General features: G+C 37.9%; 2 protein-coding genes across 3 annotated transcripts in view; one reads left to right on the forward strand and one right to left on the reverse strand.

Moving 5' to 3' along the window:
- Window positions 1–5,603, reverse strand: part of Ankmy2 (ankyrin repeat and MYND domain containing 2) — a 35,705-nt gene extending 30,102 nt beyond the window's left edge. Inside the window, exon 1 of the mRNA XM_026408226.2 lies at window positions 5,361–5,603. Within this exon, the coding sequence (XP_026264011.1) occupies window positions 5,361–5,427 (67 nt within the window). The 5' untranslated portion in view covers window positions 5,428–5,603. The remainder of the gene's footprint in view (window positions 1–5,360) is intronic.
- Window positions 5,604–6,021: 418 nt separating this feature from the next.
- The window catches only part of Bzw2 (basic leucine zipper and W2 domains 2), a 55,642-nt gene continuing 36,592 nt past the window's right edge, over window positions 6,022–25,071 (forward strand). The window contains exon 1 of one of the 2 annotated variants that reach the window (XM_026408626.2): window positions 6,022–6,103. The gene's annotated coding sequence lies outside the window, so the exon portion shown is untranslated. Of the gene's footprint in view, window positions 6,104–22,404; window positions 22,498–25,071 lie in introns of those variants that run through there. The other variant, XM_026408632.2, reaches the window with a different exon arrangement.

The raw sequence follows: 25,071 nt of genomic DNA on the forward strand, positions 1-25,071 counted from the left end.
GGGAGGTTTGAGTTTGTAAGCAAATTCTACATTAACCTTATCCATACCTGTGGCTTCTTGTCAGAGACTTTCTCAAAGAGCTCTAGAGAAGAATTAAAACTGAACAAAAACTCCTGCATCCCATTTTCACTTAAAGTGGAGAAGTTTCACATTCTCCACTGCGAACTAACTGCAGTTGCTTTCTTTCTGGCCAGGATATGTACGAACACTACAGGGATTGTGAGCATGTCAAAGCCTGCTACATGTCAAGGTGAGGATGGGGATTATGATCAAAAACATTTGGTTCTCATTAGCAAACAGTCTGCTAATTCTATAAAACGTCTGCCCAGTAGCCAACAATCTGAGTTAATCTGTTTGGTCAAGGAATTTTTTTTTTAAGTGTAAAAAAAGCAAATCTGTAATGAAGAAAAGCAAAGCAAACTGTAATGAAGGGAAAAACAAAACAAAAACAAAAAAACGAACCGTTCTCTCCTGCTAAACTCTTACTCAGTTGTCTCAATATTTCACTTCGGACACCAAATTACCAAATATGTGAAGGTTTTCCCCCACATACCAAGCAATTCTCGGCTGACACCAATGGGGTGTCCTCCTCAAGTTCCTAGGATGGCTCAAAGAACTCAGGGAAAACCATTTACTAACATTTCCCTATTAATTTTAAAGGACATTTCCAAGGACATAGCTGAAAAGCTCAGTGGAAGAGACACATAGGGCAAGTGTATTGTCTTTAAAGAAAAGGGGGACTTGGGAAGCTGAAGGAGGATCCCAAGTTTGAAGCCAGGCCCCGCAACTCAGTGAGACATGGTCTCAAAAAAAAAAAAAAAAAACAGGGCTGCAATCTCCAAAACGGTCATCCTCTAAAAAAGAAAAGGGGAACAGTAAAACACCATGTCCCTGAATGCCTCCTTCGTGTTCCCCAAAACCTAGCCAAGTTAAAGGTACAATGAGAACATGCCTGGGCCAAAATGTGCAGCTATATATTATCTTGAAGGACACTGACTTTCTCATGCACACTAGGGGCAAGTTAGTGCTCTCTGCTGAAAGTTACCTTCTTGCATGCCAGGAAAATTACTCCTAGGGCTGCTTGTCACATAAGCAAACTAAGCAAGCTAATGCTGATGTCACTGCTTCTGTAACTTAACACATAAAACCCCTGTCAGTGGCGACTAGTGCAGAACTGAGGGCACTGTGGTAAGGATATGTGTCATTCATCTAGCCAGCCACCATGGGACAAAATCCATGAGGAACAGAGACACTACTTGGTGAAGCACTTTGAAGGATGGGAGTAGAACTGTCATTGATTTAAGTTTTTCCCAATAAGTCATATGTGTCCCATACCATCTCTGGGCACTTTCTTTGGTCTTTTAGCAACCTTACCATTGGACTGGCACAACTGGGCTGTGGATGTGACAGTAAGGTATATGGGAAGGGGGACACAACCTTCTTTGGGTGTTCCAACTAGCAGTAATTTGAATACTCTCTGAATCTCACAGTTCAAGAATACGTATGGAGTCTTCAAAACAGACATAATCTATTATTAACTTAATCTTCATCGAGTCCGTCCTTTCTGGAGGATGACAAGAGATTCTAATTATGACTTGGGCTCTAGTGACCAGCCCCATTCTGAAGCTATCTAAGAGCCCACGAAGAGGCAATTTATTATAAAATACACTCCTGTGACCCCAGGTATTCCAAGGCATTAGCAACTGTTTTCAGTAACCAGGGTCAAAGACCAAATGTTAGAGCAAAAGATGCACCTAGCACTCTTGCTTAGGAGTTTATGAGGGTTTTAGGAATTGTGTCAGGAACTGGGGGCAGAGAGCAAACACATATTTATTTTATCACAAATGTGTGTGCATGCACATACACGTGAAAACACATACTTACATACACCACTCAATAGGTTATGGTCCTTGCATATGGTTATGCAAGGACCAGGATGAGAAAATTCTGAAACAGTGTGGGCTTCTATGGAATTAAAACAGGTTTTAGAAAATGGATGAGCAACAATATCAATTAAAAAAACTTGTGATGGCTTTTAATTTAGTGTTCCTAATTTAATGATATTAGGAAGAAAACATAAACAGTCCAGAATAGCATAGAAATGAGAAACATGGCTCATTTTGAGGTTTTACTTTATTCTTTCCTTACCACCCATAGTACATCTCAAACAATATCTTGCAGTGAAGTTTAAAAGATAAACTATGAGTTAAATATGATTTAACAAATTCTTAAGGTAAGGATGCATCACTGAAAGGAGACATGATATCAGCCAAATTTTACCTTCTTTGGAGAAAAAAAAATTAACAGATCCAATTTCTTTTGCTATTTTAAATAAATATTGACTTTTGTGTCTAAAAAATTAACAGATCTAAACTAATGAAAGTAATACTAATAATTTGTTTCCTTCTGGGGACTTTTCTGGGTTGCTCAAAACAAAGAAAAGAATACAACACAACCTGATTCATTAAGGTGAAACTGATCAGTTTATCTGAATAAACCAGCATTTCATCAGGGAAAAGATGGTGCAAGGAGTGACATTCTCTGTTATTATCTTCTTTTCCTCCATACTACTGCCCTTTTAGGACTACTATGAAATTCAATATGACCTACAAAACCCTCAGCTTGCCCATATACAAAGCAAAGACAGTAGAATACATCCCATAGGATTCTTAAGAGGATCCTATATGGGTACACTGTAAGCCTTTGTTACATATTAGACGTTCTTTTTATTTCATATTCAGAGCAGCACAATATAACTTGTTGTTACATTTCTAATATCCAGATAGGGTCCATAGGTCATTACTGAAGATCATCAGATACAGCTAAAGCAAACAGGGAGAAACAAACTTGTGACATTCTGTTTCCAGCAGTCCATTGGAAAATCATGAGATTCAGGCATGTATAGGTTTGTCTTTTTGCAGTGCTGAGGATTGAAAGCAGGGCCTCGTACATGCTGGCTATTCACTCTACCACTAAGCTACACCCTCAGCCACTAGGTATGTGTATATCTGAATAATTATTTTAGTGGAATCCCCAAAAATGGACATTGGAAGGAATCTGTACCAGAGGTACGGAAATCATTTGGCTTGTTAGTTGCTATAAGGTATAAAAAAAAGTTATATGAAAACATTTAAAGTGCCTTAATTTAAACACATAGACATAGACTTTTATATAATCACAGATATAAAGCTAAAAATATATTTCTGTAGAGTATCACATGCATTTAAAATAGTGGATTTGTGTGAAGTTTCTAAAAGTTCTCCTACTTCATTTTCATTGTCTATAAAGAAGAAATTAACATATTTACCATAGCAACAGATAACAGTGCTTTAAGTGCTTTACCTATACAAACTCATTTCATCCTAACAATAATGCTGTGAGGGAGGTACTATTATTTCCATTATTCACATGGAAAAGGTGAAATTCAGGAAAAATAACTTTCACAATGCCACATCAGTAATAAATGATTGAGATAAGATTCAAAACCAGACCACATGGCTAACCACCACCCCATAAGGAATCTTATAATAATATAACAAAATAATTTCTAGCTCATCAAAATTAAATGCATTAATACATGCATAGTGGTTAAAATTGTGCCTTGCTTGTAATAACATACTGGCTATAGTTGTTATGGTCTCATATCTCCCATTACCCATATTGAGAGGGCAATGATGAGGGCAATGATTGCCCACAGACCTTGATTTATGAACAATGTATCACCTACTAAATCCACTTCAGTTCTTTTCTCATTGATATGGGCCAATAAAAGTGATGAAACATAGCATCCTGCACTCATGCAACTTGATCCATGATGTGAATCCAGAAACACCACAGCACTAAGTAGAGTAAATGTTCATCAATTCTGTTTTGTATAATCTTTGGAATAAAAACTGGTGGACCTCTTAGAATTTATTCGGGAATGCCCACCTCCTCTTTCAGAGACCTAGTTTATAAAACTGCTCACTGGTTTTCACTTTTAACAGTATATGTGATAGTTCTGGCCAGTTCAAAATCAGGATTCTTATCCTTGGCGGGCTGCGAGTTGATCTTTTGTCCCTTTTTGCCCAGCAAAAACCAGCAGGTACACAAGTGGAATTCATATGTTTTATGAAATGAATCTCTGAGACACCAAAGACAGGGAGAGATTATTCAGAGACAGAACAGAAAGACTGTAATGCCAAATAGGTCATCTAGAACTGTGCAGTACAAACAATGACAACCCAACCCAAAGTCCCTCAATTCTGGCAAAGAACACATGGTAAATTTAGCTGCAACTGACTTTGAAATGTTGAGATAAAATCAAATGGGCTTAGCCCATCATCACCTGTTGAGTTCAAATTCTTTTTTCCCCCTCCTTTACATCTGGACTTTCCTTGTTGTTCTGAAGAATAAATTGGCCTTATTCTCGCTACTTAGAAGAAGGGAACCTGGGAGCCAGCCTTATGATGCAATTCTGGGCCTTTCTGCCATTTGAGGGCAGACGTGGCTTTCTAATTCTTGAATTTAAAACCACATTAATCATGCCGACAGTCCCACGCATCCTCGTCCCAGCGCCTTGACAGTGCAGGAGATGCATGCGGTCATGGGGTCACCTGCCAGGTAACGAGATTCAGCAGAGAACTCCTCTGGGACGTCCACTTTTGGGACTGAGGGCAAAACATGGCTTCTGGCTCGTCCCAGTGGCTTCCTTTCTACAAACCCGAGCAGCGGAAGTGGAACACGCTCAGGGAGGGTGGAAGGGAAAGCGCTGAGGAGCGGGGTTAGAAGATCCCAGCAGTGTAACACTGGCAGAGGGGTGGATGTGGACGTCTTGCCAATTTTCTCGCCTCTCTGCAGAAACCTGCGGCGACCAGGGCTTCTGGAAGCCCTGAATGCAGGGGACTCAATGCGGCAAATTATGGACCTAGTTCTAAGCCCTTATAGGCACCCGGCTCTGCGAGAGCTCCCACCACCCTCCAAGCGGGGGCGGGGACTAGCAAGGGATCCAGATAATTCGGCCTCCGGAAGTCGAAAGGGCCCTTTAGATACCCGCCTAATAACCTGGAACTAACAGGCCACTGTCGCCAAGACGAACTGTGGTTAAAATCACCTGGGAGTTTTGAAGAACATGCACGCTAGGGCACTCGCCCTGGGGATGCTTCATTATAGTCTAAGGTGGGCAGTGGAAATCCGTGCATTTCCAAAGCTGATTTTAGAGGACGCTCCAGACCAAAGTCAGAAACGGTTTTCTTCCGACCCCAGACTGCCAATTTCACAGAACCACAGAAAAGGTTCACCCGGACCAGGGGCACCCCTGGGACCCAGCCACTTCTCGCAGTCAAGTTTGCAGCTCCCGGATCAAAGCCCAACACCCATACCTTTCCCGATAACTTCCAGCAGCTCCTTTTCCTCCTGGGTCAGCTCGCCTTTCTTTATGTGAACCATTGCTCCCGCCAGCTTGAAGATTTAAAAAGGACGTATTAAAAAAGAAATGATGTGCCTGTGTTTCGAACGTCAACCGCAAAGAGGCAATTTGAGACCAGGGCACTGAAGCCAACCGCGGAAGCACTTCTCAAGCTCCTACAGGCTGGCGGGCTAGGAGCGAGCTCTGGCGAGCCGGCAAGGCGGACTCCCGCAGATGCAGCTGCAGTCACCGCCCCCGCGCGTCATTGGCCCGGCCAGAAGGAGGAGCTGCAATAGGCAGCTACAAGAGATTCCAATTGGAGCAGCCTACGAGGGAAAAATCAAATGGAAAAAACTAGAGGGGGGTATTAAATTCGCCTTACCCATCCCACGCCGACATCACGTCCGGCTCAGTTATCTGGGAATAAGCAATATTTAAAATTCTGTATCCTGCATTCTCTGTCCGACATTGCCTTTCTGGCGTGTGCAAAGTTCTGCAAGTCTCGCTACAAATGCACAAAAACCCCGGTAGTGGTGCGATCCGGGATGGGGGCGGGCTCGGAGGCGGAGGCGGTACGGGAGGCGGAGCTTCGCTGGGTTCCGTGTGTCTATGTCAATGTGTCTGTCCTTCACTCCTCCATTGTCTGCCGCCGCCACTGCAGCTGCAGGAGTTTCCGCAGCCCCCAGCCTCGCGCGTCGTCGCTACCTCCTCGGACAGGTAAGAGGAAGCCCAGATGGGACCGGGAGATCTAGCAGGATTGGGGAAGCCGTGGCCGCGTCGGGGGCTTCCACACGGCCAAAGCAGGCGGGGAAAAAGCGTGTGCCTCCTGGGGTGGCTTCCTGCCTCTAGGTGAAGAAGCCCCCATTCTACCCGCTCATCGCCACATGTATCATGTATCAGTGCCCTGAGAGGGAGACTCCCTACTCGCCACGTTTGGCCGTCCCAGGAGATCCTCTGAGCACTAGCGGGCGGGGGCCGACCACGCGGTGGGAAGTGGCGGGTGCACATGGTCTCGTGCGTGGCACAGCCAGATGCGACCTCCGGGGAGGCGGGCACTGGGGCTCTGGGCTAGAAGTAAGGACTAGAGCTCCCCTTTGCGATCGAGATGAGCTCATGGTAAAGGACTCGGAGAAGGTAGTTTTCTTTTGGCAAACCTCGCCCCCCCCCATTACTTGTCATCTCCTTTTGGCCTCTGTGGAAGCTGTAGGAGAAAACCGGACCTGATCGCCCTGTGGTGCCTATTAAGGATGTTTGGAAGCAATTTACACTTCCACTAATGCTAGATTTATGAGATACAGCCTGGAGGAAGGGGAAGGAAGGGCCTCTTCAATCTGCTAGAGTTCCCAGTCTCTTTGTAACTCAGATTTTGAGATTTATGGAATAGGGAGGGGGAAGGAGGGGCGGAGATTAAATTGGTGTTGCTGTCTATATATAGTCTTAGATTAGCCTCTTAATCCAAACTTCATTCAAATGTAATAATGTAGCCCGAGCTTCCCATAGGTAAATAGGGGGTATATAAAAGTGTGCACTCTTCAGTGGCTTAGAAACAAGACTCGCTTTCTGAAATATGTAGTCAGTCATTCCTCCAAGGTGTACATCCATAATGTTTTTACAGCATCAATGAAAGCTTCTTTAGAAATTACTGTTTGCAGTTTTACTGTTGTTTGTCTTTAGGCAAGTATTGATGTTTCTCTCAAGACCCATCTGTGTCAAAGAGAAATATTTGAATAATTATGTAGATGGTTTTTGTTAAGCATCCCCAGGACCACTTTTTCTTCCCATAGTGCCATATATAAAGTGAAATGCATTTTTCTCTAGCCTTATGTCTTCATTGTGCAGAAAGCATTTACTGACTCTTTTGAAATCCAGGGAAGATATTCATCATTATTTCTTACCTTTAACAAAAATCTTTCCTAAACTCCAGCTGCCTCTCCACGACACCCCGGATTCCCCTGCCAGGCTTCGGCTTTTGGGGAGGAGGGTAGATCTGGGCCAGAATATCTCATATGAAAATGGTTTCAAATTATTCATCTCCATGTATAACAAAGAAACTTTTGTTTGATGATGCTTTAATAATGATGTAGTTGTTCAAACAAGTAGCATAGCTTTTGAGAGAGACCAGTCTTTTGTAACACTCAGAAAATGCTTTACTGCCACAGTTACAATCAATTTATAATGTATCATGCTAAAAGAACCCAGGAGCCTAAAAAAATGCTTGAGGAGTAACCTCAACATGTGACATAACATCTTACCAGCAGATGCATAGGCAGAATTGGGTGCTTCCCTGCCTGTGTTTCCATCTCTTGTGCCAAATCTGGGTCATGGTTACTTGAAGGTCACACCTGTTTGTCTTGCTGGGTTGTCAGTTCCTTGAGGATACAAATTATTATCAATTTTCTTGGTGCTTTATGATACCTGGTTAGTCTGGGAATAATGACTTTAATCAATTTAGAGTCAATGACATTTAAAGACAAAGAAAAACTAACATCCACCTAGAAATGCAGATAAATCACATGTTCCATTTAAATTTCCAGAAATATACCTAATGGAGAGTCTTCATCAGATTAAGTTAATAACTTTATATAATATACATATTTGGTGTATGGATAGAATTAATTAATGAGCATATAAAGTGTTTTCACATCAAATAAACATTTTGATAATAAAATTGCTATTCAATATTGAGTATTTAGTCTGTTCTAGCTATTCTACCAGATGTTTTGCATGGGATTATTTTTTCCTTGTTCTAACAACCCAGGAATTAGCCAGTATTGTCCCTTTATGCAAATAAGAGAACAGAAATTAAGGTAAATTAATTTGCTTATGACCCTATAGTTAGAAAGTGTCGAAGCCAGAATTGGAACTCAGAGTAGTTGGTCTGTCTCTAAAACTTTTTCTTTTCATTATTCCCTATGTACCTGCCAGGTGAGGCACACTGTACATTTTTTGACTACCTAATAGTTAATATGTCCATGTGTTTCAGCATGCAAAGGTACAGAAGTCTCTCTCCCATTTCTTCCCCAAGTCCCTTCTCCATTACCTACAACCAAAGGGAATGTATGTCTTCTTTCTGAAATATAGCATATATGTATATTTCTACTACATTTTCTTTTTCTTTCTTTCTTTGTTTCCTTCCTTCCTTCCTTCCCTTTCTTTTTCCAGAACTGGGAATACACTAATAGGCCATTGTTTAATGAAATTTGTGTGGTACTTTTTTCCATATCTACGCCACCTTTTTAAAAATAATCATTTCTGTAATGTCTGAAATACTCTATGTGTCCTCTCATCTCCTTTTCTACTGCTACTGCCTTAGACTTCTTCTGGCCTATTATGGTGGATCCTAAATAGCCTGCTTCTTTCTCTTCTCTACCCATCCAGCTAATTCAAGGAACTCTCAGTTCAACATATATTGAACACTCATTAGGCTGTTATTGGCTCTCCACTGGCCACAGAACAGGATTCCATCTTGTGGTCCCAGCAAGCATTTCCAGTCAGCCAGGCCCTCCCACATTGCCCTGAGGGCACCACACTGCTGGTTCCCTAACCTGCCAGTAATTTCCACCCCTTTGTTCTTGCTTTTCTCTTCCTGGAATAACCTCCCTTCCTTCTTCACCCAGTCTCTTCTCCACGGATCTGATGAACTGCTCAACTCTCAAGACCTGACTTAAATATAAGTTGTTTTCCTCCAACTATGATTTGCTTCTCCCACCCTATCCCGTGAGGGGAGTATAGACCCTATTATAATAATAAAACCTAAATAATGTGTTCACACACATTATTCAGATCTATGAGCAAGTGAGTAAAGAAAATCTTTGCACAAAGGTGGCATTGACAAGCATCGTAGTAGCTAGTACTATTATTGGTGTTCTCTAATTCTCTCCTATCTTCTTATGGACCCCAGGCCATGCCCATTCCCCCTTAACCTCTTCTGAATTAACTTCTGTGCTTCTGGATATGTATCCACATAAAAATGCATAAAACTTGCACCACTATCATCATATTCTAATATAGCTTATGTTAATTTATTTGGCCCCTTCCTCTTCTATGCTATAAATTAACTAGGTCAAATTCGTCTTTGTTTCTCAAGATATAACCCGGTAACTTGCTCAGTGAATGCTGAGATGAATTCATTTGATCTCTAAGTTATTTTAGGTGGATTTGCTTTCCTACTTGACTAATCCTTCCTGGCAATGTGAGGTGATGTGGCACTGAGCACATATAACCATAACCAGGGGCAGAAAGTCTTTAAATGCTTTGAGTCTCAAGCTTCTTGACATTTGAGTGAATGCTGTCAACCAAGAAAAGAAAAATTGTTCATAGGCAATATTAGAAATTTGTCATATCATTCCTGGATTCCTCCATTCAAGCCTAAAAGAGGACCCTGTGTCCTTTTTATTGCAGTGTACAGCTCCTTTTTGAGTTTTGAATATTATATCTTCCAGATACTATTTTCCTTGACATTTTCTTAGACTTAATACTGGGACCACATCGTAACTGATATTTGATATTAAGGAATTTTAGTTGTTTTTAGGTTTGAAATAATGTTATGGTTATGTTTTTAAAACATCCCTTATCTTTCAGAGACATGTTCTGAATTATTTAAATGGGGGGAGAATGGTATGACATCTGGGATTTGCTTTAATGTAATTCTGTGGCAGGGGAGAGGGACTGAGTGAGGATATAAATGAGACAAAATTAACTATGCTGTTAGTGGTTGAAGCTGGATGGTGGCTACATTATACTGTTCTCTCTTCTGTGGATGTGTTTGAAATTTTCTGTAATGACAGTTTTAAAGGGAAAATTTGGAAGTATTACAGCCCCTAAGAAATTTCTGGTTTTATTTTATTTTTTAACATAACATGAACTAATATGAATGCAAATGTAATTTCTCTATATTTGGAGTTTGACATGCAATTATTCATTTAAGTGCTAAAACAGTTACACTTAAATCTGTAAAGGACTGTCTTGTGAACAATACATTTCCATAAGCAAATCATATCACATTTTAAACTTCTTGACAAAACTAGATGGTAGGTGGAATCACTCAGTACTTGTTTCACAGTTTTATGAGTATCTTGCTGGCAGTTAATCTCCATCATTTTTGGAAACCAACAAAGTAATTTACAGAAGGGGTGCAAATATATTTAGCTTAGCTAAGAATTGAAATGTGAATGAAGTGGAGATACCGATTCTCTTCTGTGCCTCCTAAGCCAACTTCAGAAAGTTTTCCCCAAAAAGAAGTATGAAAACTGTTGTGAGCAGTATCAGCATTGTTAGGATAACTATGTTAATATAGAAAAATCAGGGTCAGGCACAGGACAGGTTGTGCCTGCTAGTTTCTTATTCAGGGTTTGCTTAACTGAACACTGACTTAGATGCTTTCTTTCTGCTTCTTATAACTTTGTAGTTTATGTTTCCTGGTATTCGCACATCTTTGTGGGTCTGGTTTGTGGCTCAGTGGTAGAGTAGTTGCCTAGCATGTGTGAGGATTGAGTTCAATCCCTAATACCACACACAAAAAAAAAGAGGGGAAAAATTTTCTTTATATTTTGGATATGTTTAATATGTTTAATATTATTTTTATCATGTCTTCACACACATTGTTTGAAGGGTTTTTAGAGATCATTTAATTACTATAAAATCTACCTATATTAGTAGTTCATGCACAAGAATGCTTTCCATTCTTAGCTCACTCTGGTGTCTATGTATTGAGGCCATGGATCTCTTCAGCGGGTATCCTTTAAGCAGTCAGGTGCCAAGTGGAATAATTTGGCCTGTTCCAAATTTGGCATGTGTTGAATAAAGGGTGCCAAAAATGCTCAGATAGTCATATTTGTAAACTATCTGCATTGAAAATAAAGGTTTAGGTAGCTCACTGAATGAAGCATTCTTTGTTAAATGCAAACGAGACAGTGTTCTCTTTATTCTTTCTTGGATTGTAGCATTAGGCGCTTCCTTTGATTTTGTTTGATACATGTTAAGAACAAAGAAAATATGATGATGTAGGTAAGAAAGAATAATGTCCCACACTAATATTAAGGATAGTATAATCCTTTGACTATCTTTAATTCTCTTGATTCTGGAAATGTTAATATTTTAATAGGAAAACAATAAATTTGTAAGATGGAAAATTAAAGTTCTCTTTTCATATTTCAACTTATTTTATACAAGATGAAGACTTTTAGGAATAATTATTAGATGTACCTTTATTTTTGAGGACTTCAAATGCATCTCAAGAAAGGAAATAGTAAGGGTACTAGGACTCAGCCATTGTAGAGAACATATCATAAGCTTCTATGGAGTGTGCAGTATTTTAATATTCTCCTGTCATCCTTTTTGTGTATTCACAAAAAGGTCTTTAATGCTTTTCAAACTCATCTAGACAGCTTTCTAGATTTATGGTCATTTCTAAAGGGAAAAAAAGGACATGACAAAATGTTTTCTCAGTGTACCAAGTAATAGAATGGGGCTATTATAAACAGGAAAGGGGACCCTAAGTTGATGGTACAGAGGAAACTGCTGGCTGAAAGAAGAGGATGTAGGGTTGGTGTTTGGGAGGCTAAAGATTGTTTTTTGCTAGAATTGATTTTGACCAGAAACAGTTTAGAAACTAGATCCTATAGTGTTACAGAAATCGTGGTACCATAAATTTCCTAATGTTAGTATGTTCCTAAGAGGCAGTATTTTTGTTAAATCCTCTCTCTAAATATAAATACAATTATTTTCCTTAAAAGAACTCAAGCCAGTCATGGTAGCACACACCGGTAATTTCAGCTACTCAGGAGGCTGAAGCAAGAGGATCACAAAGTTGAAAGCCAGCCTCAGCAACTTGGTGAGGCCCTAAGCAAATTAGTAAGACCCTATCCCAAAATAAAATAAATAAATAAAAAGAGGTAGAGATGTGACTGAGTGGTTAAGTGCCCCTGGATTCAATTCCTGGTACCCAAAGAAAAAATGATGAACTATATGGAGAGCTATTTGGCCTTTTGGAGATAACATCTGCTAATTCAGTTTATTCTCGTACTAAACTAGACTTTAAATTAATATTTACTTGACCTAATTCTAGACTATAGGATCTATGAGGCAAATAATGAGAAAACTGCCTTTAAGAATCATGTAAATAACTTTCCAAGATACTGCCACAACTTTGGCTCTTTGAAAAGTGCATTGAGTAGAGACAGTTGATGGGCTCTGGCCCCTACTTTTCTGACTTTGTAAGCTCCAGATAAGCAAGGATCTTTCTGCTTTGATCTCCACTGTATCATCGATATAAAGTGAAACACATGCCCTCAGCCAAGTGGTTGATCATCTCCACCCCTTATCTTGGGGTTAGCTGAAACCTGGGTTTAGAGCCATGGTTTTCAAAGTGTTCCATTCCTCATAGATGTTGATTATAATTTAAAAAGAAAAAAAAAGCAGTGTTATTAAAACATTGATAAACACAACTGCAACTCAAATGCATGATATAATGTATGATTGATCGTCCTACTGCCATATTTCTTATCCTTTTATTTTTTTTTCTGGTCAGTGCTTGGAACAAAGCTTTGCCTGCTAGAAAGGGAGCATCGAAAACTTCTCTGATCTGCTCCCTACTGTCTCCCCTATCAACTAAGTACCAGACCTGGTTGTATTTTGGCAAGCAAATGAATGAATTATTCTCTATGTTTGAACCTTACTGTAAAGTGTAATTGAGAGAGTTTGTAGTGTTAGACTGGTCTCCCCACCTCCTTCTAATTTGTTTTTTGTTTTTGTTTTGTTTTTTGTGGTGCTGGGATTGACCCATGGCCTTGTGAATTTGAGGCAAGCACTCTACCAACTAAGCTAAATCCCCAGCCCACCTTCTTTTAATTTGAATTTGTGTAGTCTACTTCTATACAGTTGTATCAGGGAATATAGTCCAATATCATTGGTGTGCTGTGCCCTATGTAGTTCATGTTCTCACTGTGTGTAATAGGCATATGTTGTGTGTGTATGTGTGAGAGAGAGAGAGTGAGAGAGACGGAGAGAAAGTGGGGGAGGGGGATGAGAAACCCTTCACATAAAGCTTCACTTGCTAGACAGGCTTGGGCATGTCTCTGGGAGGATGGGGCAGGAGTTTCTTGGTTGAGAGAACTAATAAGTGAGTAAATGTTTGGACACATGCCCACTACCACCTTTAAGCTTCTAGAGAGTCTATTACCATGTGTTTTAAACAGTTGCTACAATGCAAAAAAATCTTCCACTATTACCAGTCTTGTACATTATTTTTTTCCCCAGAAGATTCTGTTTTCCTTTCTCCTTGATTAAAATCCTGTGAAGAGAGAAAGAGATACTTCAGTACTCATGGTTGTAACTTCAATCCTGGCTTCCATTTTGATCCACTAGCCACAAACACCCCCATGAGATTTATGTTCATCAGGCCCTTATAAACTGACTGCTCTCTGGCATTTGACATGCATTCCTTGCATTGACTGGATTTTCTTACCTCAGTTAGGAAGGCCTTGGTTGTATGTGCATCTTGGATGTATGTGCATTTAGGTGAAAGGCAAATCTCATGTAAAGATCGTCTTTCTCCTGTACCAAGAAGGGCTCAACCTTTATTTAGGAATCTTCTGAAGAGGTAGACATTTTCTGGAGGAATAAACACTGGAGATGAGGAGACTTTTTTACCTTTGTTTTTTCTTCGATATAGGTGTAAATCTCAATGTACATATTTTCTGAAGATCATGTAGGACAGTGTTAAAGAGTTAGAATTATTATCATTCCCATAGAGTGCAACTAGCACATTAGAACAGAGCGAAAAATTGAGAAATGGACTTCACTTTTTATTTTATGTCCCTTTATAGATTGTTAGTATTTGTTATTGTTTTGCTATAAGTACATTATCAATATAGAAACCGTCTTGTTATTTCCTGAGCTTATAACTATGATATGATTAACCAAATTTCTAGAATATTTTCCTCTCCAAGAAAGGTTTCTAGTTTTCCTAAAGTGAAGCATTGAAGCACAACCCCCAACCCAACCCCCACCCCTTGCTGGAGATCAAACCCAGCGTCTTGTGCTTGTTAGGCAAGTGCTATACCCTGAGTTACATCCCCAGCCCAAAACAATGCTTTTAAAAGAAAGATGTTAGAAACTTTCTTTGAATTAAGTCATATAACTAATTCCAAGTCCTAATGCAATTTTTATTTTAAGTTATACTTTAAGATTAGAAAAGATGATAGAATTGGATTTTAATTTTTTTCTACATATATGCTGTCTATGATAAAGAAGAAGGAATTTACATTTTAAAGAAATTATTTTCTCATACAAGTATTTTTTTCACACCTTTGTCAAATAAGGAAGTGGCATATACTATTGTATATGAAATATGTGGCCATCTGTTAATAAGAAAAAAACAATCATAATGGGTAAAATAAACCCAAATGTTGGAACATATGGACCTTCCAAATCATCACCTTACAAGATTGTATATTCACTGTGCTGATATACTTCAACTAATGAATAATGTTTTGAAATTTCTCTTGAAAAGTTTTTATGCCTTGAATGCCATTGGGCTTTTTTTTCAATATTTATTTCGAGTACATAAAAAGTATGTATATCAGGAAATATGACATGATTGAACATAGAAATACACATACCAGGTAGCTTCAAAATGGCCACATGCCTTTTCAACAGATTAAATTCTGAATTATCTCTGATTTCCTAAAATTAAACCCTCCATCAAGCAGTAAAATTTTTCATCATTGAAGATAATGAAAAGAATGTCTTGTAGACTCTGGGGGAAATTCTTTATAAAGCAGGGGTTGGAGTTCAGAAATATATTAATTAAAGGGAATTTTGATTAGTAGCAGCATTATTAGCTTAGTTTACAGTCTTTGTGAGGTTTTTTGTTGTTGTTGTTGTTGTTGTTGTTGTTGTTGTTTGTTTTTGAGGGAAGTTGTTCCATGTGTAAATTCCGAAATATGTGCTTTTTTATGAGTTAAATTACTATGTAGCATTGTGTACTTACATGTGTGTTGCTTTGGTAAATATTTTTAATGTAGAAAAAATAATGGGTTTTAACAAATTTTTAAAAATTTTTGTTTAGGAATCTTTTTTTTTTTCTGTTTTAAAGGTATTTGCTTTGAATTTGCACAGGTCAGAATTTATTTTCTTTAAAAACCCCACGTCTTAGTTTACACACACACACTTTTTCACCATTGAGTTTATTTTCATGATGACAATCTTTATCACTTTCATTTTATATATTTCTGAATTGCTGATTAGTTGACAATGTAATATGGAAAAATATTTCCACAGCAGGAGTTACAGAGGTGGTACAAGGTGTGGCTAAGCACTTCATGGCTCACTTAAGCCAAGGATTTTATGTCATGTTGGTGTGCAGCAAGGTGAAGAACCCCCTGCTGTGCTACAGCAATAAAAACATTTTTCAAAACTTTTTCATTATGCATAGAGCAGTCAAATACAAACTATATTAACCAGAATAATGTATTTATTATAAACACGTTCATATCAGGAGTTAATTTGGTTTTTCCTGAGTGAGTGATTGATGTGGCTGAGTTGTTTCCTACTTTACAGCTGAGCAAATCCTGAGGGATCTGGAAAGTGATGTTACCTCCCTCTGTGGCAAGCTTTTTTTCTAAGCAGTCCCAGAAAATACAAAATCCCTGTAGTTCTGAGCTTCCTGGGCTTGTTCAGCTCCCTGAACCATTCCCCTTGCCAAACTTCATTCCCTAAAATATAGATGGCTTCCTGTGTTTACCTTTGCTCTGTGTATACATAATCAAATCATTTATATTTCTGAAGGATTTGAAAATAGGTTGTATACACTCTAACCTTTTTCTCTTACTGGAGTATTTCTTAAGAATCAGAGACTTTTCTTACAGCACCCCAGTGCAATCATAAAATTCAGTTAATTTAACAGATGTTACTATTAGTTATGTCTTTTGGGTTCTCCTTTAATAAAACAGTTCTTCGGTCTTTGTTGAGACATTTCTATTTTTTAAGAATACAGGCCTCCTGGTTTTGGAGAGTATTCCTAGGTATACTTTTGTTTCTTGACAATTAGAGTCAGATCATGCATTTTTGTCTGGAATACCACGTGAGCAATATCCCATGCTCCTCAGTATGAATCCTCTGAAGGTTTGTTGTTGACCATGTTTCTTCAATGTGTAGTCACCATTTTTTCTTGTGATTCATGTGAAGATGATTTAAGGCTATGCAGTTATCCTGTTGATTATCATGGGCTTCCCAATGTACATGCACATATTCATCTTGATTTAATATACATGGATGAATCTCCCATGTTTCAGTGCATGAATCATTTTGTAGTGTGATGATTGCAAACTGAATTTTCTAACTCCATGTTTCTTTTTCTTGTTTTTATTTATTTTGTTTATTGTTGATTTTGTGGTGCTGGGGAACAAAACCAGGACCTGATGCATGTTAGGCAAGCACTGTACCACTGAACTACTGTAACCCCAGGCCTCATGTTTCCTTTTCTATTTGTTGATATTCTATTGAAAGAAAATTTTTCCTGTCTCTCCAATTACTTCCCTTTCCGTTGTATGCTCAGTTGTTTTCTTTAAAAAGAATATGAGCCAGGTATGGTGACATTCACCTATAATCCTAGGGACTCAGGAGGCTGAGGCAGGAGGATCCTGAGTTCAAAGCCAACCTCAGCAACTTAGTAAGTCTCTAAGCAATGTAGCAAGTCCCAATCTCAAAATAAAATAAAAAAAGAAATAGAAGGTCTAGGGATATGACTCATGGTTAGGTGCCCTCCTGGGTTCAATCCTTGGTATGAATAAATAAATGGAACATGAAGTTATAAGTATGAAGTTGTGGGCTCTTATTTTATTTAATAGAATATTCATCATTGCTGTTCTTTAATTATTTTGGTAATAAAATTGTCCCCAAGCTAGCTTTAGCAGAATTGTCCTCAAGATTATTCCTATGAACGTGGCTCCAGGTATAAAGTACTGGTAATTGCAACAACTCAGAAGGCTAAGGCAGGAGGAGCACAAGTTAGAGGCCAGCTTGGGCAACTTAGTGAGACTCAGTCTCAAAATAAAAATGAACTGGGGATACAGTTCAGTGATAGAATATTTACCTACCATGTGCAAGGCCTGAGTTACATCTCCAGTATCTCCAAAAAGAAGGATCCTGTATTGTTTTAATACTTTTCTGATTTTTTTTTTAAACTATGTATTTTCTGGCACAAGACCTCCCAGGATAATAGTGAACCTTTCCTCGAATAGCCTTGGTATCAACCATTTATTCCAGGAATCCTGGTTTCTTTTAGGAGAGAATTATATCTAATATTACAGAATTTTATTTATACCCTGTCTAATATAATTTTTCTTCATACACAAATAATATTGTTGCTTGTAACTTTTAGGATTTGATAGGAACTTCAGAGGGGGTTAAAGTTTTTCATTTATATATATGCAATTTTTTTTAATCTATTACCTGTATTTATATTATAGATAAGAGGAATTAAATGTCCCCTTAAGCCCACTGCTCATTGAGTGCTGGTTTATTTTACATAGCCAAATTCACATCAGAATACAAAATTTTGCATTTTATTGTATCCACTTAGCATATCATTGTTTTCTCCAAGTCATAAAAAATAGGCAATTTCATTTTTAGTAAATGTATTTCATTTTAAAATCTGTCTTTGTTGTCTTTTTTGTTCCTATTCATTATTGCATCATCTTAAAGTAGGAAAAATTCATCTGCTGGTGCCCAACCTTATTTTTTCTACTTCTTCCTTTAAAATTATATTCTACCTGTCCTCTACCACCCATGAATATCATAGAATATAAAATTATCAATGCAGAAATAAATCCGAGACTGGGAAACATTTATTTCATACATCATGGTACTTTTGCTTTCATATAAAATGGTCTACTCAATGATAAGTTTATTTTCTCTAATATTTGACATCAGTGTTTGCTAAACGTAAACAGTTATTCAATTAAATACCTGCTGAGGTGTGTTTAGTCCCATGTGCAAAATTTTTAGCTCTTAAATGTACCACTATTTCTTTCCTAATGTAATGTCTTTCAACTATAGCACTGTTGATATTTTGGACCACATGATCCTTTGTTGTGGAGGGCTTTCTTATGCTCATAGCTTATAGGATATTTGACACCATTGCTGTTAGATGCTGGTAGCATCTATACCCATCCTCTCTGACTGTGACAATCAAAAAAAATCTCTCCAGAAGCCAGGCACCGTGGTCCAATGACTTGTGATCTCAGTAACGTGGGAGGCTGAGGCAGGAGGTTCACAAGTTCAAGGCCAGCCTCAGCAATTTAGTGTGGTCTTTAAGCAACTTAGTAAGATCCTATCTCAAAATAAAAAATTTTGAGACAGGCTTAGTGGTTAAGTGTCCCTGGGTTTAATTCCCAAACAACCCCCTCCAAAAAAAAAAAAAAAAAAAAATGTCTCCAGACATTGCCAAGTACTCCTGGGGGACAAAATTATCAGCTATCCTGCGTGAAAAGCCAAAGTATTCTCTAATGTTGGTAGGGTACATGTGTCCATGTCTTTGCAAGTGTTGAGAGAAATAAGAATGGCATCAGCAAGATGGGAGCATCTGGAAGATCGAATGAGCCTAGTCAGTTGGAGGGAGGGGATTAAGAATCTGGGAGATTTTCCATCTTGGGAAAAAGTACTCAAAGAAACATCCATGCCCTAAGGAGCTTCGAGGTTAGATGAAGTGGACAGCAGGAGTTGATTGGTAGAGTGAAAGTATTTTAGGAATAAACTATGTTTCTTAAAAGTTTTTGAAAATAACTTCATTAAGATAACAAATTATATGTAATTGCCTTAATTTGTTTCTATATAAAGGTTGTACATGGATACTTGGCATGTAGCTTTTGGAACATTTCTATTTTTATTCCAAAGGAAATATCAGTTCAGAACTTAGGTAGTACTAATTACACTTGAGATAGAAAAATAGTTCTGGAAACATGAAAATGCCAACTTTGCCATGGTGCCTTGTCATTAATTGATCCTTTCCTCATAAGGAAATTGCTTAGCACAATTTGATTCCACCATCAATGTTCCCCACTGAAAAATATGCTTGTAAATTTTTTAGAAGAAACTAATATTAAGTTTTATGCTGTTTGACAAGGTTGTTTATGTTCTTTTATATTAATAAGTATAAGAGAACGTGAATTTTTTTAATCCTAAAAGAATATTGAATTTAAAATTCTTTAGAAACATTTTTCTTTTATAGCTATACTATCTTCTGTTTTAAATTCCCTTTTCTTTCTTTTTTTTAACTACTTACTGCAGCTTAGAATTTGTTAGCGTATTTCATTAAGCTTTTTGCAGCAGCTGGGTGATTTTGAGTATGAAGAGGCTATTAGTTACAAAGTCATAATAAGGATATGAAAAAAACTAATGTTATTCTGGGCGACACATTGCATGATGTTATTATAGACATTTAGTTGATTGCTTTAGCGGTAATAATTTAAACGTTTAGAGACAGTTTAATTATTTTTGTTTCTTTTGAGAAAACTGCTACAATGTTACTGACCCAAAAGTTTTCTTGATTGGACATGTTTTATAAATGATTTTATGATGCTTGTTCTTGAAGTTTAACTTTAATGAAAAGAAAAAATTGTTTATGATTTTGGGTAATGTTTAGTTTGTTCTTCTTGTGGTGAGTTATCTCATTAGGGTATGGAATAAAAGATAATTCTTGGTCCTAATAGGGAAAATGGCCTTTATTGAGTTTTATGGGGTGATGGTGTGTCATCTTTAAAAAATTCTTTCAACTTTGGAGGTGATATTCTTGCCTTATGATTTTTAGACTCTAAAGTCTCCTTCCCTAAAATCTTAAGCATTATTGACTATATACAGGGCTCTTTGAAGTGTGATGCCTTTTCTTTCCTTGCCTACTGTAGCCATGTGGCTTTGATATTTGGGTAAAATGCTCCTCGGGGCTACTTTATTTGAAAAATATTTATTGAAAACTTCTCTTTTGGATGTATTTTTACTATATATATATATGTATTTAGTTATAGATGGACACAATACCTTTATTTTATTTTTATGTGGTGCCGAGGATTGAACCCGGTGCCTCATGTGTGCCAGGAGAGCGCTTTACCACTCAGCCCCAGCCCCTAGTTTTACTTTTTTATCAAATTAAGTATTAGGGGATGGAAGGATAACTTCATAAGTGCAGTACCCAACATGGTAGCCATCAGGCACATTGACTATTTAAGTTTCAACTACTAAAGTGAAATAGAATTAAACATTCATCTCCTCAGTCATACTAGCCACAGTTCAAGTGCTCAATGGCCAAATGTGACTTATGGTTACCATATTAGACTGTGCAAATACAGAATAATTCCATTATCAAGTCCAGTTCTATTGGATACCCTGCTATAGAATAGAGGTCTGCAAACTGACCTGTGGAGCCAATGTGGACCACTGTCTGTTTTGTTAATAAAATTTTATTGGCATACAGCCATTACTGTCTGTTTGCATATTGTCTATGGCTGTTGTCAGACCAGCAGAATCAAGTAGTTGGAACAGAAACTATATAGCCCACAGAGCCTAAAATATTTTCTTTTTGTCCTCTCTCTCTCTCTCTCTCTCACACACACACACACACACACACACACACACACACACACACACTTCACAGTCTGGCTGGGCACAAATAACCAAGCAGCCACAAAGCCTTGTAGGTTCAAACAGCAACTCTTTATTCCGGAACTCTCACCGGCACTCTACACACACTTCCCGGGAATACACTCCCTCCACCGGGCTCCACGCGCCAATTCTTCCAGAACCTTGCAAGAACTCCAGGGGAACTACAAAGTAGCTGGCGCCCCAGGCAGCAGGATCCGCCCTAATCCCACCAGGAGCCACCCTATCCCCCCCCCCAGGAGCCGCCCTAATCCTGGAGCAGGGTCACCTTTCAGCCATTCCCTCTAGCAAAATGCCAGGCATCATTCCAACTAAACTGTGGCTCTCAACACACCACACACAAATGTTGTGACCTCTGCTTTTGACTATATATATTCATAAGACTGAGGTGAAATAATGTGATTATTATGTTCGTAGTACATATTCAATACATTGGTAGTATAGCATGTCATGTAAGGCAGTGTCTCATAGTCTAAAGATGAGCTAAACCAGAAGAAGAGTTAAAAATAGAGCATAAGACCACACCTTTGGATTGCTGGGTAAGAACAATCACTCCCTTGTAGGGACATTGGAAGACTGAGTCCTTCTCTGGTAAATCAGCTCCTCCCATTACCGAGAGAATTAAAGAAGCAAGAATACCAGTCAAGACTGAATAGTCAACATCCAAGTTTTTAGTCCACTTCAAGTGGGCTGGGAAAACTAGCAGGTTTAGTATCCAGGCTGTGGCCCCCTTGTCACACCTGGGCCCAGGGTGTAGTTCTGAGTTAAAGAATGGAACCTACAGTTGACACTAGGATGGCTAGAGGATTGATTAGTGTAGTTAGGTGGGGTGAAATATATCAAACATGTCAGACTTGAAAACCTTCTCATTAAACCCTACAACATTGACTTTAAAAGGATTTTTCCCTCAGAAAAGGAGATTTTTAATTCAATAATGACTACTTTCCAAATTTTGAATTATTGAATCAGTTAAGTGTTTTATGGTTCTCTTTTTTCTTGTGTGACATCCAAGAGATAGTCTCTTAGATGACCTGTGAAATCTTAAATCTATTTTGTTTGACATTCTGCATACAAGTTTTAATAATATTAAACCATAGAGCTGTTCCATTTTGTTAGAAGGGGGAAAGTTAGTTGATTTCAAATTATAATGCAAAGTAATACATGTAATCGTTTTACAGTGAGCTGTAGAATTGTCTCTATTACTGTTTCTTTGTTACTTTCCCAGGTTTAAGTGAGCACCATTTTCTGCTCAAAATGCCCTTGAGTCTCTTAGGCCAGGGCTCTCTCTGATAAGGGCTCAGCAAGGACCTTATAAAGGCTGACCCTTACTGAGCAGATTATACTGTAGCATGGAGCTAAATTTAGAGGAAAGCTGTGTCTCTGCTCCAAATAGTAACAGCTAAACCATAGATACTCTTGGTGAAGAGAATACCTTCATTTAGTCTTTCACTAAGTGGGTGAGTTTTGGGGTTTTGTTAGTTTTATATGGTGGTCTTTATGTCAAAATTTTTGCATATATATCTGTTTATATTTTATTATATTATTTTCTACATAAACTATATTGAGGATGTAGAAAATAAGTCCCCATAACTGGGCTCTGAAGAGGAACTTTTTTATTTAGAACTGAAGTAGATATAAAAAAAAGCTAAGGATTTTTTAAATAGAGTACTTCTCTCATAGTATGTTGATAATTATCCATTAACAGAGAAAGATAGAAACAAGGTACAAATATGGACTTACTTACAGAGAAATCCATGAGTTTATAACCTAGACTAAAAATAAAAATTTTAGATATGGTTCATGCTTAAAATTGCTTTAAAATTAATTATGAAACAAAACATCTTCGGCAGAGAACAGCTCCTTGAATGTTTGCCTGCTGAAGACGTTTCAAGCTATTTGGGCTCTATTTTTGGCTTTGAATGAGAACCAAACTCTTGACAGATTTTTGATGTTGCCCTTTTTAAAAAATAAAATAAAACAAGAATACATTCTGAATATTTGTTATGTTTGGGAGGTACAGAGACAAGGAGGGAACTACTTACACAATGACATCAATTTTGCACCAATTAAATGTTTGTTGATCCACAGTAAATTCTGAAAATGCCAACAGGGAAATTTCTGAATGAGTTTTACAGTGAACATAAATAATGGATTAGAAACTGTTTCCAACATTCATCAAATGAAATGAGATTTTATCAATTAAGTTGTTTTCCCCGTATTTCGATATGTAGCTCTTGCCCCATATTTGAGCTGCAATCAGTCACTGTCTCTACCCTGGTTCTGGTCTGTACTTCTGTTTCAAGGGTTGCATTGTGTTTTGAAGGTTTGGATTTTATCTCTCCCACTAAGTTCCTTGAGGGTGTGGATTCTGCTTTAGTCACCTTTTGTTTCTCCAGGCATGCTCTATTAAGTTCATTTTAGTTCATAGAAATGATCCAATTTCTCTCAATTCAAATGGTAAAACTTGAATTCACTTTTGCATTGTTAATGCTTTTGTAATTGGTTTCACTTTTAAAATAATGATTGATTAGAACTTTTCCATGGCAGATTGGTATTTTGTTTTACTTTGTTGTTGGTGCTGAGGATCCAGCCAGGGCCCCCAGCATGGTAAACAAGTGCTCTGCCACAGAGCTACATACACTCAGCCCTGGAATGGAAGGTTTGTTTAATAAACAGAATAATGACTTTTCCATGTTTTTAAAACTCTGAAAGATGAGATGATTTGCTTGAATAGTACCTTTTATCTTGTTTGGCTTTCATAATTTAAGCAATTCAGATATATTTTAGTGTATAATATTAATACCAGCATGGTTATTCTCAATTGTTAAGAGGTATTTTGGAGCAAGTTTTACATATTTTTTAATCCTTCTCAAAATTTCCTTGTTTAGAAAAGCACATATTCGGTTTATCCCTTTTTTAATCAAGTAAAATTATACATTCCATTCTTTCATTTTTTTGGTCTTTTTTTTTTTTCCCCTCAGTATCATTGGGTCTGAATCATCCTTCCATATCAGCAGAGCAGTGTATTTGAGAAGCATTTATTAAAAGCTAAACTTTGTTAGCTTTTTAGGTGTTAAAGATACATTATTGAGTAAAAACCTACGTGACTCCTAGCTCATTGAGGTTAACTTTCATGAGGGAAGCAGACCACAAACAGATAATAATAAGACGGCAGATAATGCTAAAGGTTAGGAAGGGAGAAAAAACTAGGTAAAGATTTGAGAGTGACAAGAGGCCATGTTTGTCAGAATAGTTAGGGAGGGGGCTGGAGTTGTGGCTCAGCGTTAGAGTACTTGCCTAGCACGTGTGAGGCCCTGGGTTCAATCCTCAGCACCACATAAGAATAAATAAATAAAATAAAGATATTGTGTCCATCTACAACTAAAAACTAAATATTTTTAAAAAAAAATAGTTAGGGAGGCCTCTCTGAAAATGAGGCGTTTGAATGAATGCAGTAGGTAAGCCATGTGGACAGCTGGGGAAGATGCTTCCTGAAAAGACAGGTGCAGAGCCTTAGAAATAGAACCTTCTCAACAGTAGGGCAGAGTGGCTGAAACTCATTGAGTGATAGGAAGAGATGTGGATTTAACATACATATGTAATCAGAGACACAGCCAGGGCTAGAAATCAAATGCATTCTTTTGTAAAGCTGCCTAATGTTTCATGCAGTGGCTAACTTAGGTCTTGCCTAATCAGACTTCATATTTATGGTCATTTGACACCCCCTCCCCCCAATGAATCCAGCAATACCACAACTAAATACTTTTACACATATACACATATGTTGACATTCTTGTGTGGTATAGCTGTAGGTTAAATTCCTAGGAAAGGAATTGGTGGACCATAGGTTATATACATGTAATATTTATAGATAACTCACTGTATGCTCCTCAAAAGTATGGTATTGAGTCTAACCTTTGCCAAAGTTGACATGTGTTGTTTTCCCTGTGTCCTTTGAAAACAGCTGGTATTGGTAAACATTAAAATTTTGCCTAATCCAATTATTTTAGAAAGATGTTCATTTTTTGATT

This window comes from Urocitellus parryii, chromosome 3 (assembly GCF_045843805.1).
Source record: "Urocitellus parryii isolate mUroPar1 chromosome 3, mUroPar1.hap1, whole genome shotgun sequence".
In the NCBI taxonomy this organism is placed as follows: Eukaryota; Metazoa; Chordata; class Mammalia; order Rodentia; family Sciuridae; genus Urocitellus; species Urocitellus parryii.